Genomic DNA, 16,234 nt, shown 5'->3' with positions numbered 1-16,234 from the left:
AAATATTATGGCAGTTAAAGCTGAGCAATAAGACGTCTCAACAACGTCTCAACCATCTCTCAACTTGGTCTCAACGTACAAATTGTCGAGGAGCCAGTGCCTGTGTGAACTATGCTTTATAGTGACAATGACATTGACAATGACATTAGTTGCTGGACTTGTCACGACGTGACGAGTTTGAAGTTTGAAAACAAATCCTGAATCCAATGGCGCAAATACGAAAAGAAGCAAAAGTAAATAATTATATTTAACTTGTTATAAAACAGTTCAGCAATAATGAACCTGTTATACATTAGGTTGCAATTGTGTGACTGTTCAGAATTATGAATTCTACTAACTGTGAGTAAACAAATAAATAAAAAAACAAAGTACAAATAACCTTTCAAATCATGGTATATTTTTATATTCCTCAATAACTGGCATGTTTTCATTGTTTTCAGCATTTTGCCAAACAAAACCTGAGTTTTCTGTGAGGATCGTTGTCTGCGATCACTACTTAACCAAGCCCATACCAGGAATAGATGTTATCTATTCAGACTTCAGAGGGTCTGATATTAAACAGGTGAGTTTTCCTCGTATCTGATTTCCATGTAATTTAAGGTACAGAACGGATTTATTAATGATATTCTGATATTAAAGCATCATGATTAGGAATCAAAGGTAAGTTGACCTGAGCTACTCCCATTTTTTTTTTCAACTTTTTAATTATTATTTTTTTAATATTTGGCAGGTTCCAGTACTGCGTATATTCGGCCCTGCGTCCGATGGCCGTAAGGCCTGTGTTCACGTCCATGGGGTTTTCCCATACTTTTACATACCATGCCCTGCACCAAACCCTGAACCCCAGTTTCTATATCAAGTATGTTTATAATTCTGGGATATTATTATCATATCTTTAAATATTTAATTTCCCCTCTAATTAATACCAAAAAGTTACTCTAATCAAGTCATTTTGCACTTGGTTCATTTAGAAATATTTTGTTAAACTTATTATTTATCACATATGATAATACTGCTAATTGTGTCTTCTTAGAAATACCTAAAACTGGAAATGAAAGGAACCAATTCCTTGTGAGATGATGATGAATGTATCTTCTTACAAAATATGTTGCTTATTTTAGATTGCGACAAGTTTGGATAAGGCCCTGAACATAGCCTTAAAGCAGGCCTCATCAACAAACCAGCATGTCTATAAGATTTCTCTGGTCAAGGGATTGTAAGTATACAAAAAGAATTTCTTATTATGAGTTAAATTTAACTCGGGGGTAATTGAATCGTTTTCCTTGTCATTATTCTGTTTCAAATGCCAGAAGTGATCCGCTAATTTATTACTTACTTGCTGAGGAAGACAGTAAAAAATGGAATAGGGTTTTTTAATACAGATGTAATCAAAATAATTTGCTACAGAAGTAAATTAATTGACTCAATCATAATATTTTGCAACAAATGAATTATAAACTGTAATAGATATCATATACTAATGAAAAAGTGACCAAGTCCACCGGTGGCCGACGCGGGAATCGAACCCGCGTCTTTAGCTTATGCAACTAACATCCTAACCACTAGTTGCAAAAAAAAAACAACATGTTTTTGACAAATAAAATTATTTTCTCATTTTCAGACCCTTTTATGGATTTCATGACAAGGATCATTTATACTTAAAGGTTTTCCTTTACAATCCCGGCCTAATGAAACAAGCGGTAGAACTCTGCAGTAATGGAGCCATTCTCGGACAGACATTCCAGCCCCATGAATCTCATCTGAACTTCACACTACAATTTTTTATTGATTTCAATTTATTTGGAATGAGCAACATAGATCTACAAGCAATAAAATTCAGAAGAACTGGCATTTCACAAAATAGCAATGATCCTATTGAAAGCAGTCATGATTGTTTAAAATCTGAAAGTGTGTGTTACTATGAAGGTGATTGTGTAGCATCTCACATTATAAATAGACAACGAATAGGAAGAGGTGACGGAATTGAAAATCCAGGTCTGGAAGAAGTGTGGAATCAAGAGATGGAAAGAAGAAAGCAACTCAACATGTCTATAGCTAGCAAATCACTGTCTCAGGGAAGGATCAAGAGTCAGGAAACAGACTCACATTACAAATTTGAACAGATGTATTTACTAAAAATGTCCGATTTGATAAACAAGCCAGCTGATCTAAACATTAATAAAGTTCTAGATGAGGTGTATTATCCAGCAGAAAGTATGGAAGGCTCGCAATTTTTTAACGCAGTAGATGTCAGTATACATTTACCTGATCAATCACATAATGCTAGTATGAATCAAACATTGAGGCTAATGCATGAGAGTTTGAGTGAAGATCTTGATGAAACCCTTGTGGATGAAAGTGTGGCGCTAAACAGTAGCCTACATTACAGCCAAATATTGTGTAGGTAATGGTACAACTAATATGCATGCTATACTGCTTGGCAAACTTTGCTGTGTCGTAAAATGTTAGACTTAGAACTAAATAGCGACAATGTTAAGCTATCCACTTGGCTTATGAGTTAACCGAACAAATTTTTCATTATTGCTTGCTTGCTTACTTAGGGGTTCTCAATTTTTTTCGTAGTGTGACTCCCTAAATGAAAATTCCTGTGCATAGCTCTCCAGAAACTAGAGCTGGCAGAGTAAGTATACTTATTTTTTTACGCCCTGTGGCATAGATCGCCACTCGCAATTTGGGAACCCCTGCTATAACATTAATAACTATCTGAATTTGCGAAAGGTATATAATTTGACATAGATTATTATAAGCTGATTTTTTTTAGTGGACAGTGAAGATTTGGAATTAATAGGTATGCTGCAAGATATGGAAGACACTGAAAAGCCTGAAGAGGACAGTATTATGGCCACTCCTGGCGTAGAGCAAGATGAAGATGTAGATTCTGATGATGCTGAATATTCACAAGTGTTCAATGAAGATACTATACTCCTGGAACCATTTAAAAGGTAACTAAGAGAAGGTTGTATTATTTTACTTTAATTTAATTAATGATTATTTGAATGAATTGATTATATTATGTAAATCCAATTATGACGTGTAATATGAAATATTATTATAAATAAACGAGTATGAGTATGAGTATATCGATTTTTATATTCAATACTAATGTTTTTACGAATAAGGCAAATTATCTTTTATTTCTAGTGAAATGGATTCAAACGAGAATACACCACCTTGGCATGACTCATTTTGGGATGGAGTGAACATACCACAGCTTGATGGGACTTTCGATGATGATCGTAAGTATGTCTTGTAATACCTATATATTTTTTAATTGTTAACTATAAATATTACAAATTAATGTTATTGATTTGATTTTTTATTTGTCAGATGTTAAAAAAGTAAGAAAAAGAAAAATGAGACCGTTCAAATTAGGATTATCGCGGCCTAAGAGTAAGAAACATGTACCTGAAATAAACAAACAAATTGATAAAACATCTGATGTAAGTGATATTGATGAGGTAGACGTTTCTCAGGAAACAATAGATAGTATTTCAAATGTGTACATACAAGGACCTGTAAAAAAAGAAGTACATAGTAGTTTAAATAGTTCTTCAGAACTAACTTCCGATACTGAAGATACCAATGAAGTTATTATTAAAAAAGAAAATATTACAGATCTGGTAGAAAAAGTAACTAGTAAACTCGAAAGTACAATTAGGAAAAGTCCTGCCACTGGTGGTTTCGTAAGTGTTAAGAAAGAAGCACAATGTAGTATGTTTAAAGATAATATTGCAAACAGAGTACATGTAGAAATAGAAAATATTGTAGATCTGGTAGAAAAAGTAACTACTAAATATGAAAGATCTACTAGAAAAACAATGGGCACATGTGGTATTGTCAATGTAAAGAAAGAAGAACTTTTATTTGGCGATAGTACAACCAGCAAAACAGATGTAAAAAAAGAAAATGTCACAGATCTGGATTTAAGTAATGGACATGTAAGTATAGGAGTAGCAGAAAAATACGATATTGAGAAGCATTACGAACCTGTAGCCGGTTGCTCCACGATTGTAAAACCAGCTAATATTTCGCAACAATCGGACAACGAATCATTCTTATCTTCACCGGAAGAAGACAAATTTGGAATACAAAGTTTCTACAACAAGTCTAGATTTTTTGATATATCTGTAGAAGATCATAAACCCATCGATAGTTATATTGAAGATACTCAAACAAAAAGTGAAAAAAATAAACCACAAGTCACAAATACTCACCTCAAAACAGAAATGGAGGTTTTGGATACTACAGCAAAGACATTATACAATTCGTCATTTGCTAATCTTGTAATCACTCCTAAAATTAGACCACCAACTAAGAGCTATATAATGTCTAGTTTAGAAAACTACAAAATACCCAAAGTAAAAAATCATGAACCTTTCTTTTCCGATCATAAGGACTCCGGTGATAAAGTAGAGATCGGTCTTATGGTGTTGAGGACACATAGCAAATCTGCTAAGGACCAAAAACCTTTCGAGAAAGTTCTGGACGTCACGAGTCTCAACGAATGGCGACAACTGCTGTTTCTTCAGACCAATGAAATTACTGAAGAGACTTCCAAACCAGAAGCTTTGCAATCACTTCTAGCAGGAAATAAACAATACGTTCTAGAACCCATTAGGAAGCCGCCAACTAAGAAACAGGTTGAAAAGTGGTTCAAAGATCATCAAAATCATGATAAAGAGGAACATACAGTGGAAGTAAAGGAAAGATCTAAAATATTAGATGATCTTGAAAATTCGCAAGCTATTGGTTTGAATGAAGATGAATTTAATCGCAGTATTAGCTTAGAAAGTAATGATAAGGTATGTCTTTTAATGTTGTCATTATTTTTTATATAATAATGTCAATGGATTTTAAATTGTATATTTGTTTAGCAGGATAAATCGTCTTTGAATAATAGTCTGCAAGTGACTATGCATCCAGATGGATCTTTTCTGTGCTTTGGTGGAAGTGAAAATCATGTAGACAGCATATCAAACGATACACCAGCATTAGAGGTAATTAATTAAACACATACTTTGATTTATTCTTGTAATAAGAGTACATATTTATTGATGAGCCTATATTTGCAGGTGGATTTTCTAACAATAATGCTAATAGAGGTCCATGCATCAGTGAGGGGAGATTTGAACCCCGATCCTTTAATAGACCCTATCCAAGTTGCTTTCATTAAAATTTCTAACGACTGCCCAGCAAACCACTTCTTACAAAAAAACTTAACAGAAATTATATGCGTCTATGGCAGTCTAGAGCTAAAAGTACTAGATAGATGTATTTTCGACCAGAAAATTACATACGTAAATTCAGAATCTGATCTCCTTGACAGGGTGATTGAACTAGTTAAAAGTCACGACCCTGACATAATAACCGGTTACGAAATAGAAATGGGTTCTTGGGGTTATTTGCTGGAAAGAGCACAAATATTAGGTTTGGAAGTGGTGAAAGAGATGTCTAGAATTACAGAGAAGTATCGACAAAAACGTTGGCGGAGTGAGGAGAACGATTTTGAAGGAAGAATTATCGGTAGGATAATGTTTAATGTATGGCGTTTGCTGCGGCACGAGTTAGCGTTGTCCGATTACAGTTTTGAGAACTGTATGTATGAGATCTTGAAGGAGCGGGTGCCGGCGTATAGCGCGGCTCAGTTGGCTGCGTGGTGGGACAATCCGTCGAGGATTTTGAGGTGGATCACTGTGGAGCATTACCTCACTCGGCTGTCGGGGACTTTGAGGATGATGGAGAAACTCGACATGATTAGTAAGTAGTCATTTTCTAATCTTATAGGAAGTCACTGAACATCTTGATCGGTCGGTCGGTTTACTGTCGAATAGAGTTTCTACTCGTAGGTACTTCCTAGTCTTCCTCTTATCATCATCGTCACCATATACGTCTCACTGTTGGGTGAAGGCCTTCTCTCTTTGTACTAGACTGTTTGGACCACGCTTTTCAAACGTAAACGCGAACCTGACTTCACTTTTCTCCTCATTTAGTCGTAAATGCCCGAGCGGAATGGCACGGTAAAACCGGTTAAATACAATTATTGTTATCACGTAAAACTAGTTATTATAAAACCGGTAAAATGTACACTCTTTCAGACCGCACATTCTAACAAGCGCATCTTTTTTGAGGATCCTAATTTAAGTTTCGCGTTATAACGATAACCGATTTATAAAATTCGGCTCCTTAAGAAAACTTCTTACAATATACAAGCTCTTTCAGATCGCACATCCGAGCTGGCCCGGCTATTCGGCCTGCAATGGTGGGAGGTGCTGTCCCGCGGGTCCCAGTTCCGCGTGGAGTCCCTGATGCTGCGCGCCGCCAGACCTCTCAACCTGATCGCCTTGTCTCCGAGCGTGCGGCAGCGGGCCGCTATGAGGGCTCCAGAAATACTGCCACTTATTTTTGAACCAGGTAAATAACATTCAACACGTTTAATTAGATTTTAAAAACATAAATGGTAATAGAATTAGTTTATTTTTGGCCTGAAATTATACAGCTACGACCATATTATTAAGTTCAAATGGTTGTAATGCTAGCTGACTCGAACTTTCTACAATAGGGTTTTCTACACATGTTGAATTTATAAACTAAATCTAGATAAATAGATAGAAAATGAGCAATTCATCACAATAAACTGCAATTTATCTCAATAATCTTGCATTATTTTATTATTCCCATATATTTTTTATGTTTCCAATAAAAAATATATGGGAATAATAAAATAATGCAAGACCTGTTTAAAAAGAAACTTCCAAATAGGAAAAAAATAACGGTACCATTCGATTCCTTACATTGTATGCAAAAAAATATTGTACAGCAACAATATACATAAACGCAATATCTATTTCACCGACAAAATCGCAATTACTTTGTTTTCCATACATCGAAACGGCTTCTAAGCAATAGCGACGTTACATGGTGACGTCATGCCATTTTGTTAGAAGCGTTTCGTCAGTAAAGTGCAGGTGCCAGACTTTGACCATCATTTGTGACTGTTGTATTGCTTTAAGACAATGGGTACTATACAGACATTTGACCCTCAAAACAAACCTGATCGACTGATACCATTTATAAAATTTGTCAAATACCCTAACCTAAGTAAGTAACTATATTAGCAGTGTGTTGTGTACACATGGTGTACACTTTTAAACAAAAAGGTTAATTTATTAACATATCTGAAAACAATTTTTTTTTCAGAATCTCGATTTTACGCGGATCCCGTCATCGTGTTGGATTTTCAAAGCCTTTATCCATCCATGATGATTGCTTATAACTATTGTTTCTCTACGTGCATTGGTCGAGTGCAAAACATCAACGGGTCAGTATAGAAAACTGCTATTATTGCTATGAATAACAAAAGCATACCATACGATTGACTCCATTGTTGAAATATTATTCATACTATTAGAATTTACTCAATACATGTATTTGTCTAAGAAGTAAGAGTCGAAAACTCCCGATTTACTAGGATCCTAGAATACCACCTTATGGACGCAGATCATAACTCAGTTGATTATATTCATCTTCCTTACGACACTCCTTTAAGTAAATTGGTGCAGTGACTGTACTATAACCTGCTCGTTCAAGAGCAAATCAGGATCGCAGTGGCCCGAACATGTAGTGATGTTAGCCCCCGAAACCGGGTTGCCTGCTAAGAGGCTCGACGCGTGTATCAATTCTTTTGTATGTGACCTGGTAATGGTAAGTAACAGTCTTCCTTCGGGCGTCATCACAAAAATGGCTGCTGGTCCCTTTTTGCCTTCGTCAGACTCTAATGTCTATTAGAGAACCAAGCGAATTGTACAGCCTTCCATTTTTGACGTGTACTTCTAATGGAACCCTGTCTTTTGCTTCGTAATAATGAACAAATGTTAGACATTTTGATTTCTGCCAAGAACAAGTTTCTTGCTTGTTCATTTAGCGAGTTTTCATTTCGTGCGTGCCATATGCAAAAGCCAGGGCCGTAGCTCCATTGTGTTTTAGATAGTCCGAACATTCTGCAATGGGGGAGTCACTGCAGAATACTCGGAACGAAAAACGCCAATAACAATCTGTGGATTAAAAAGGAAGATATTATAAAACACAGAATAGATATAAGACAAAACCTGTACAAATAATAGTCAACCGCAACTGAGTACCTGACAGTAAAAGTGTCACGCTACGCTTGTACATTTTGCAGCGAATCAGCCTACGAATTCGGCGCCTGGCGGCTCCGTATACCCCGAGCCAAGCTTGAGGCCTTAGTAAAAAACGGTCTCGTCCACTGGTCGCCCGTGGGCGTGGGTTTCGTCAAGCCTTCTGTAAGAAGGGGGGTGTTACCGGCGTTGCTGAGGAGGATACTTGCTGCAAGGCAGGCTGTGAAGAAGAGTATGAAACAGCAGACGGATGAGGGTGTTAAGAAGGCGATGCATTCGCGACAATTAGGTATGTGACTCTTCAATCTAAGGCCTAAGCCATCAGTCCATAGTTTTATCAGCCACGGTGAAACCAATGCGTTGGCGACGATTGATTGCGACGTATACACACAGTTAACTACGTGGACCGTAAAACACAATATCTTCAAAAAACGATTGGGTATGTTACATGTCATCATCATCATATCAGCCTTTTATCGCCTACTGCTGAGCATAGGCCTCTCTTCGAGTACGGCACTTATCCCGGTCCTGAGCCAATCTCATCCAGAAGTGACCCGCAATCTTTCGATTGTCTTCAACCCAGGACAGGCTATGTCTAGTGTGGGAGCTAGCATAAATGTATTCCTGTTATTATCTTATTTCCCAAATTAAAAAAATGTATTTATTTCCGAAATAAAACATTAAGGTACATCCTTCCTTCTGATTTAAAATTCTGGAAACATTGCAGATATCAAATTCTAATTTCTTCCACAGGTCTAAAGCTGATAGCAAACGTGACATACGGATACACAGCTGCCAATTTCAGCGGCCGCATGCCGTGTGTGGAAGTTGGCGACAGTGTTGTCGCCAAAGGTCGCGAAACGCTCGAAAGAGCGATCAAGATGGTACGAGATAATAAGGAGTGGAACGTTAAGGTACGGTTGAAGATAGCTACGTCGGTAACTTCAGCGCGTGCCAGGAGGACGATAGAGTGTTCAAGAGACGACCAAGAGAGAATAAGGAATGAACAAAACGCTAAGCTCTTTTTTCTCCTAGCCGTTTTGAGTGTCCCACTGTTGGGTGAAGGCCACTACCCTTGTTCACCACGACTTTCGACTTATGGCTTCCTCCGGCCAGTTGTTAAGGAAGGTGCCCATGTCGTCCCGATACTCCCGATATCTGCTATAATTTTATCTTTATTTTATTCTTAAGAATTTGTGACTTGTAAAATGTATTTTATTTTACCAATAAAGATCTGTATATCTCCGTCTGAGCCTGCCCCGCTCGGTGGCGGTAACGATTTGGCGGACCTAACATCCCATTTATTATCCTAACAGTTTTTTCTCCACGTCAGCCGTAGACCTAGCATTACATAGATGTGCTATACGCGTGCGCTCCTGAGGTTTTAACATTCCTGACAACATACCAGAAATAACCTACGTAATTTGGTCGGGTTCATTGCTAGATTGTTACCCGCCATAAAAACGGTCGGCAACAAAAAACGTCTACGTCTGTTGGGACTTTTTAGAAGTAGGCAGAAAGGAAAAGTGACACTATGACAAGGACAAACAATAATAGCGCTTTCTCTGCTAATCCTACTGAAAGTACCATAAGAGCATCTCGTTCGGTCAAATGGGGGAGGGGCCATTTCCTCTATATTATTGTACCTCTATGATGTCAGCGTTGCCTATTTTAGCGTCTAGAAGGTTTAAAAAGTTCGGTAGCTAATCACTGGCCAGTTGTACAGAAAGTAAGTAACGTTTTTTCAACAGGTAGTATACGGGGACACTGACTCTATGTTCGTCCAAGTGCCGGGTGGTACGCGGGAGGAAGCTTTCCGGATCGGGCAGTTGATAGCCGACGCCGTCACTGCGGACAATCCTTCGCCCGTCGCACTAAAACTAGAAAAGGTAGCCCCATTGAATTATGAATTATCTGCCCTGTGTTGTTTCCTCTTTTGTTCTGTTTATATCTGTGTCGTTATTCGATAGCTTTAACCCAAATCCCCAATCTCCAATGAAAACCAATGCCTCAGCATTATGCTTAGTGTCCCTACTTTGAAATCGCCCACTCAAATCGGTAAGTCCGCTATCCATACTGAACGCGATACCGTATATACATTTTTTATTCAAATTTCAGGATCAATAATACAAACAAATACTCACGCGATTACATAAAGAAAATTGACCAGGTTCGATTCCCGATTATGTATGAGAGTTAAAAAAAAGTTTGAATGTCATTATTATTAAATTTAAAATCGACGCCATGGTTCCTAAGAACAGATTTCGCTATCTCTCATAGTTTCTGACTTCTCCCTACTGACCCATTTGGATTGATACCCCTGTATATACAGAATTTTGTTTTCATGTGATTAAACATTACCACTCTGCTAGTTGGAGTATTGTATGAGTAACAGCTGTCCTTGTCAAACAGGTGTACCAACCATGTATCCTACAAACTAAGAAGCGTTACGTTGGCTACATGTACGAAAGCCCGGACCAGGAGCATCCCGTATACGAGGCCAAAGGTATCGAAACGGTGCGCCGCGATGGTTGCCCTGCACAAGTCAAGGTAATAAGGTTTGGCAGAACTATTTTGCAAGTATTGGTGCTAGATGATCATCGTAATGATAGTTCTAAAACTCTTTTAAGGGTCCCCGGCAAGCTCGATTCTCCGTACAAACGTAGTTCCGCTCTCATTTTAAAATAACTATAGCTAGATTGCTGTGAAACTTTGTACATAGTATAAGGTATGTCTGTAATTAGTTTATGTAGCTTCAGATACCATAGTTAAAATAATACAGCGAATTTAAGTTATTCATACAAAACTTGTTTTTGCTCTATTTCGATTGTTTTATAAACGAGCTATATAAACTAATTTTAGATCTAGATATACCTCATGTCATTGTATGTGCAAAGTTTCATTACAATCCCACACGTAGTTTTAAAATGAGAGCGGAACTACGTTTGTATGGGAAGGTGCAATTCGGCTGAGCTTGCTGGGGACTCTTAAACAAAACTTCTTCAATATTGTTCAATTGTTCCAGCTCCTCCATAAATCCCTGTGCGAGCTGTTCTCCAGCGGCGACATGTCACGCGTCAAACGGCTCGTCACATCTACCCTTACCCGATTGGTCGACGGTACAATGCCCCCTCAGGAATTATTTTTCACGCGCGAATACCATGGTGTGGGTGGATACCGACCGGCGGCCGCGGCGCCCCCCAATGAGATTGCCAAGTTGGTAATTTTTTTCTATATCCTAGTTATGGAATTAGAGGAGTAGCACTTCAATGGGTAAAAAGTTATTTGTCTAATAGGAAACAATGTACCGAAATTGTAAAAATTGAAAAAAATAAGAATAATTTTGTTAAGGTCAGATATCGGTCAAATTTTCGAGAAATTAAGACGGGTGTACCTCAAGGGAGCAACTTGGGCCCCCTTTTATTCTTGGTATATATAAACGACCTTCCCCTTACTATTCCACATAAGTGCATATTATTCGCGGATGACACTACAATATTAATAAAGGGAGAGAATATTCTAACATACGAAAATAATATTAATGATGCCTTGGCTGACATACATAATTGGACATTTCATAATAATTTAAACATAAATATGACAAAGACATTTTTTATTCAATTTCATTCATATAATAGTAATCCATTGCAATTAAATGTTAATTATAATAACTCTTCCATATCGAGTTGTGAAAGTATAAAGTTTTTGGGATTATATATTGACCAGCATCTTAATTGGAAGGAGCAGGTCGACTTTGTCTGCAGCAGATTAGATCGATTCGTATTTGCGTTAAGGAAACTGAGACACACTATTAATACTGCGGCGTCGATTACAGCCTATCATGGTTATGTGTCCTCGGTGCTAAATTATGGATTGCTACTTTGGGGTAACTCCGTAGATGCCGAAAGAGCCCTCCTGTTACAAAAGAAATGCATCCGCGCAATAATGGGAGCTTGGGTACCCGACAGTTGCCGACCACTCTTTAAGGAATTAAACATACTACCATTACCTTGCATGTATATTTTAAAAGCGGTTCTATTTGTAAAAAATCGCCCAGACATATTTAAAATGAGATCTGAGTTCTTCTCAGGGACTCAGAGATCTCAATATCAAAATCTAATATATCAGCCAAGATGCAACACGGCTATATACAAAAATAACGCGTATAATATGTGTATCCTACTATACAACAGTATGCCTGTCAATTTAAGAAGTCTAAACACAACTGAATTAAGGAAGAAAATGACAAGCTTTCTATTAGAACATTGTTTTTATAGTGTCAAGGAGTATATTGAGCACAATAATGCGAATAATTAATATTACATACTTATAATAATCAAATTCAATATAAATGTTATGGAACGTAGTTATAATCAACCAATGTGATGTATTATATGATACTAGTCCAAGTGAAATATATTAATCGTAATTGTAATTGTTATTGCATGCATTAAAATTAAATTCAATAATAGAATTATTTTCAGTCTAACATATGTGCTAGACTGATAATTAATTGTTATGTAGGGACTATAAAATTTGCGCATCGTTTAATCACGATAGAATACTGTTCAATATACTACAATAACATCCTGTAACTAAAATTAAGTATTCTTGCAAATAAATGATATTGATTGATTGATTGATTGATTGATACTAAAATGACAGTTTGATTGACCAATTTGCTACCAAATCAAATTGCTTATGAGAAATTGGGACAATCAAAAATAATTTTAGTAAACCCAAAAAAAAAAAGGTAGGTGTGGCATTAAATCCAATTCTTATAGTTGACAGACAGTTCACGCTAAGGATGGTATTCCACTTTCTTGGTCCAATGTGCATTGCGTTTCACTCTCTCATTAAGCGAAATGTAAGACGCAAATACACCCCCAAGAAATTGGTGGAATACCTCCGCCCGCGCGCTCCGGTCGCGATAGACCCGATTGTAATAGTACATTATTGTCGAGGCTCGAAAGTAGCTACTTGCTGGCTGAAGATTCGATTTAAACTGACGACCGTGGGAGTCCGTTTAATTGAATCCGAAGCCAGCAAGTAGCCTTCTAGCAGAGTCATATATAGTGCTTTTCTCAAAAATGGTGCAAGAAATATAAATATAATAGAAATATTTTACATAAGCAAAGCTAAGTTCTAATGTATAGTCGAGTCTTTGCCGCCTTTTTATTTTTTTAATTAAATATAGAAGTGTATTTTTCTGGTGAAAATACGCCAAGCTATTTGAGACACCTAAATAGTCGCGGTACTGGTACGCGCGGTAATAAGTATTGATCATCTGTTTGGCTGTTTAATGAACCTATGCCTTCATTTGATATGGCCACTTCAACTTTGCCGTCCAATTTTGAGAAAGTTTGATTTAATAGTTGGAATACCAATCTAATAAGCTGGTCCTGCACACGCACAGTTTACACACATACCACATGTAACCACATTACCTTTTCAGGAGACTAGTGTGCGTGGACCGGCGCGCGCTGCCCCGCGCGGGCTGGCGCGTGTCGTGGCTCGTGTGCGCCGGCGCGCCCGCCGCGCCGCTCGTTAAGCTCGCCCGTACCCCTAACGAGGTATTCACCGAAGCGTACAGTCTGGCAAAAAAAAGTAGAAATTAAAAAGTGGCAACACTGTAGTGTCGTCCCTTTCAAATCAATCTAAGAAAAACGGGACGACACTACAGTGTTGCCACTTTTTATTTTCTACTCTTTTTTTTGCCAGACTAGTGAAGGTTTACGTTTTGACTTGGACATTTTGCTTTCGTATGTGCGGATGTTCTCCTATACAAGTCGCAATTTAACCGAATTGTCGTGAAATTTTGTGACCATATTCTATGATTAAATAGAATTTTTTGTCGATCCGGTTTTTGGAAACTTTACGAAAGTTTTAAGTTCTGCTCGCAAGATCTACAGCTCACATAGCCACTAGTGTTATGTTTTATTATCAACCCTTTAACCGCCAAAGACGTCAACGGACGCGCCCGGCGAGTCTAATATCAACCTTCGTGCATTCCGACAAGGTTCACGATCACGAAGACGCGCCGCACACGATAGCCCACGCAAAGGGTTAGGACGATAGTGGACTACCGCTTTTCCATACAGATATAGTCTCCATTTTCCCCCTGGATATTGACATTATGGAAAATACTTTTACGAAATTTATTGTATATTAACCATAGATTATGCCCCTTTTGACTTTTTTAAATATATTATTTGGACTTATAATATAAGAGTTTGGGACAATAAACAAATTATTTGTAAATGTGTATTGCATTTAAAAAAAATTACACGCCTGCATGCTCGTTGAATGCGCCGAAGTTATTTTAGTGTAAAGATCTGTTCTGTATCTATAATATGTTCTCGCAAATAAATAAATGTTGATTTTGAGGTGGCGCGGGACGGCGCGGTGCCCCACGTGGCGTACTACGCGGCGCGCGTGCTGCTGCCGCCGCTGCAGCGCTGCCTGTCGCTGCTCGGTCTGGACGTGTTCAAGTGGTGAGTAGAATTAGTTAGTAAAACCAAAGATAGATATAACTCCGTAATAGATGGATACAGTCTAAGGAAAAAACGTGCCTCGAAAATCAAGTAAATTTGATTCTCGATCAGAGCGCTTTGGCCTACTGTCGTATAGATGGCGTACTATGGTAAAACTGACGGTGTAGCCTTGCCGGAAAAGGTTCATTTCCAGGTTTGTCTGTTTCGCTTGCCGATGAACAGACAACAGAGGCCCAGGGCCGTCTTAAACTATGCTGGGGCCCGTGGGCACTCAAGAATTTGGGGCCCTTTTGGTAAAAAGAAAGCGAATTAAACTAACACCCGACCCGACCAGACTCGGTTGCTCACTGTTCTGTTCTGTCCTTCGGGGCCCCGTGTGCCCTTATGGTAAAGACGGTACTGCAGACGCCTCGCGAAGTAATTGCCGCGCGAAGCAGCTCGGTCTGTATAGACATAGACGTGCCTCGCCCGAGACAGCGCCGCCGCACGTGTCTACCTCGGGCGAGGCAGGTCTTTACATACCGAGCGACAATTTCTCGCACGGCGGCTCGTTCTGTTTGAAACCGCCTAATATAGCTCATGAATTTGTTTTATCTTCTCGCAGGTGGAAAGATCTCGGATTCCACCGCCCAGACATCCCCACGCCCCGCGCTCCCCTCGCCGGCAGCATCGCTCGCTACATGTGGCGTTCGGCGTGCGTGGCGTGCGGCGTGCGTGGCGTGCGAGCCGTGTGCGGGAGCTGTGCGCTCCGGCGACACTCTACTGTGGCGTTGCTGACGAACAGAGGGACGCAAGCGAGACAGCGGTGTCTAGATTGCCAACAGGTCAGTACAGTATACAATGCTTGAGGCGGAAGAGGAGGAGGAAGAAGAAAATGTGACATGTTGTGACAAGGGGGCGGGGAAGTCACAATCTTTGTGACGTCACATTTACCTTTTTAAATTATTTTATTCGCTGTACAGTTAAATAACAAGTTTTTGGAACGATAATCGTTTTTAATCGTTTAATTTTCTTTCCTGATTTGGTTTGGGTTATAAAATTACTAATATTTCTGTTGTCAAACATATTTTGATAAACAATTAATAATACCTATACTTAATTCGATTTGCCAATTTCATTGAAAAAATGTGACATCACACCAGGGGGGGAGGGGTTTGCCAAATGTGGCCAGGTGTTACAAGGAGGGGGGGAGGTGTCAAATTCATGTGACTTAATTAATAGATGACCCCTTAATGGACGCCCCCTTAAATAGAATGTGCATATTGTTCCAGATATGCGAGTCATGCTGCGGGCACGCTCAATCCGTGCACTGCAACAACACGACGTGCGCCGTCTTGTGGGCGAGGATCAGCGCACACTCCAGGCTAGAGGAGTTGCAAGACATCGTTGTACATTTGCCTGACCAGTTCAACACTGAAATTATCGAATTTTAAATTGTCGTTGTTGAAGTAGGTAGTGAAATTCTTTATAATCTTGAAAGTGAAATTGTCAAAGGAAATTAAGCTGTATCTTTTTACGATATGGTCTTATTAAGGATTTATAATTATGATGTAATAAAATATTTATTTATAATACACACTCTTT

At 38.5% G+C, this 16,234-nt stretch overlaps 2 protein-coding genes across 4 annotated transcripts in view; both read left to right on the top strand.

Annotated features, from left to right (window-relative positions):
* Positions 1–16,234, top strand: part of LOC134743507 (cytoplasmic dynein 1 intermediate chain) — a 126,151-nt gene that overhangs the window by 55,019 nt on the left and 54,898 nt on the right. Inside the window, exon 1 of one of the 2 annotated variants that reach the window (XM_063676987.1) lies at positions 9,873–9,876. The exons of the other annotated variant lie outside the window; for it this stretch is intronic. The gene's annotated coding sequence lies outside the window, so the exon portion shown is untranslated. Of the gene's footprint in view, positions 1–9,872; positions 9,877–16,234 lie in introns of those variants that run through there. 2 annotated transcript variants of the gene reach the window in all.
* On the top strand, positions 186–16,208 carry LOC134743504 (DNA polymerase zeta catalytic subunit). 2 transcript variants are annotated; one of them, XM_063676962.1, is made up of 21 exons: positions 186–339; positions 441–562; positions 731–859; positions 1,122–1,216; positions 1,622–2,400; positions 2,783–2,963; positions 3,163–3,257; positions 3,349–4,823; positions 4,896–5,018; positions 5,094–5,778; positions 6,241–6,432; positions 7,219–7,339; positions 8,201–8,445; positions 8,910–9,070; positions 9,908–10,045; positions 10,569–10,706; positions 11,182–11,372; positions 13,612–13,729; positions 14,544–14,650; positions 15,255–15,474; positions 15,922–16,208. In XM_063676962.1, the coding sequence occupies exons 1-21, from the start codon at positions 324–326 to the stop codon at positions 16,081–16,083; spliced, it is 5,493 nt and encodes a 1,830-aa protein (XP_063533032.1). In that variant the 5' UTR covers positions 186–323; the 3' UTR covers positions 16,084–16,208. The 2 variants fall into 2 exon arrangements, with proteins under 2 accessions (XP_063533032.1, XP_063533033.1); XM_063676963.1 differs by having other exon boundaries at positions 4,899–5,018; positions 15,922–16,207.

This window comes from Cydia strobilella, chromosome 8, assembly GCF_947568885.1.
Source record: "Cydia strobilella chromosome 8, ilCydStro3.1, whole genome shotgun sequence".
Classification (NCBI taxonomy): domain Eukaryota; kingdom Metazoa; phylum Arthropoda; class Insecta; order Lepidoptera; family Tortricidae; genus Cydia; species Cydia strobilella.
Note: the sequence above shows the minus strand (reverse complement) of the source record. Positions and strands in the feature narration are given on the sequence as shown.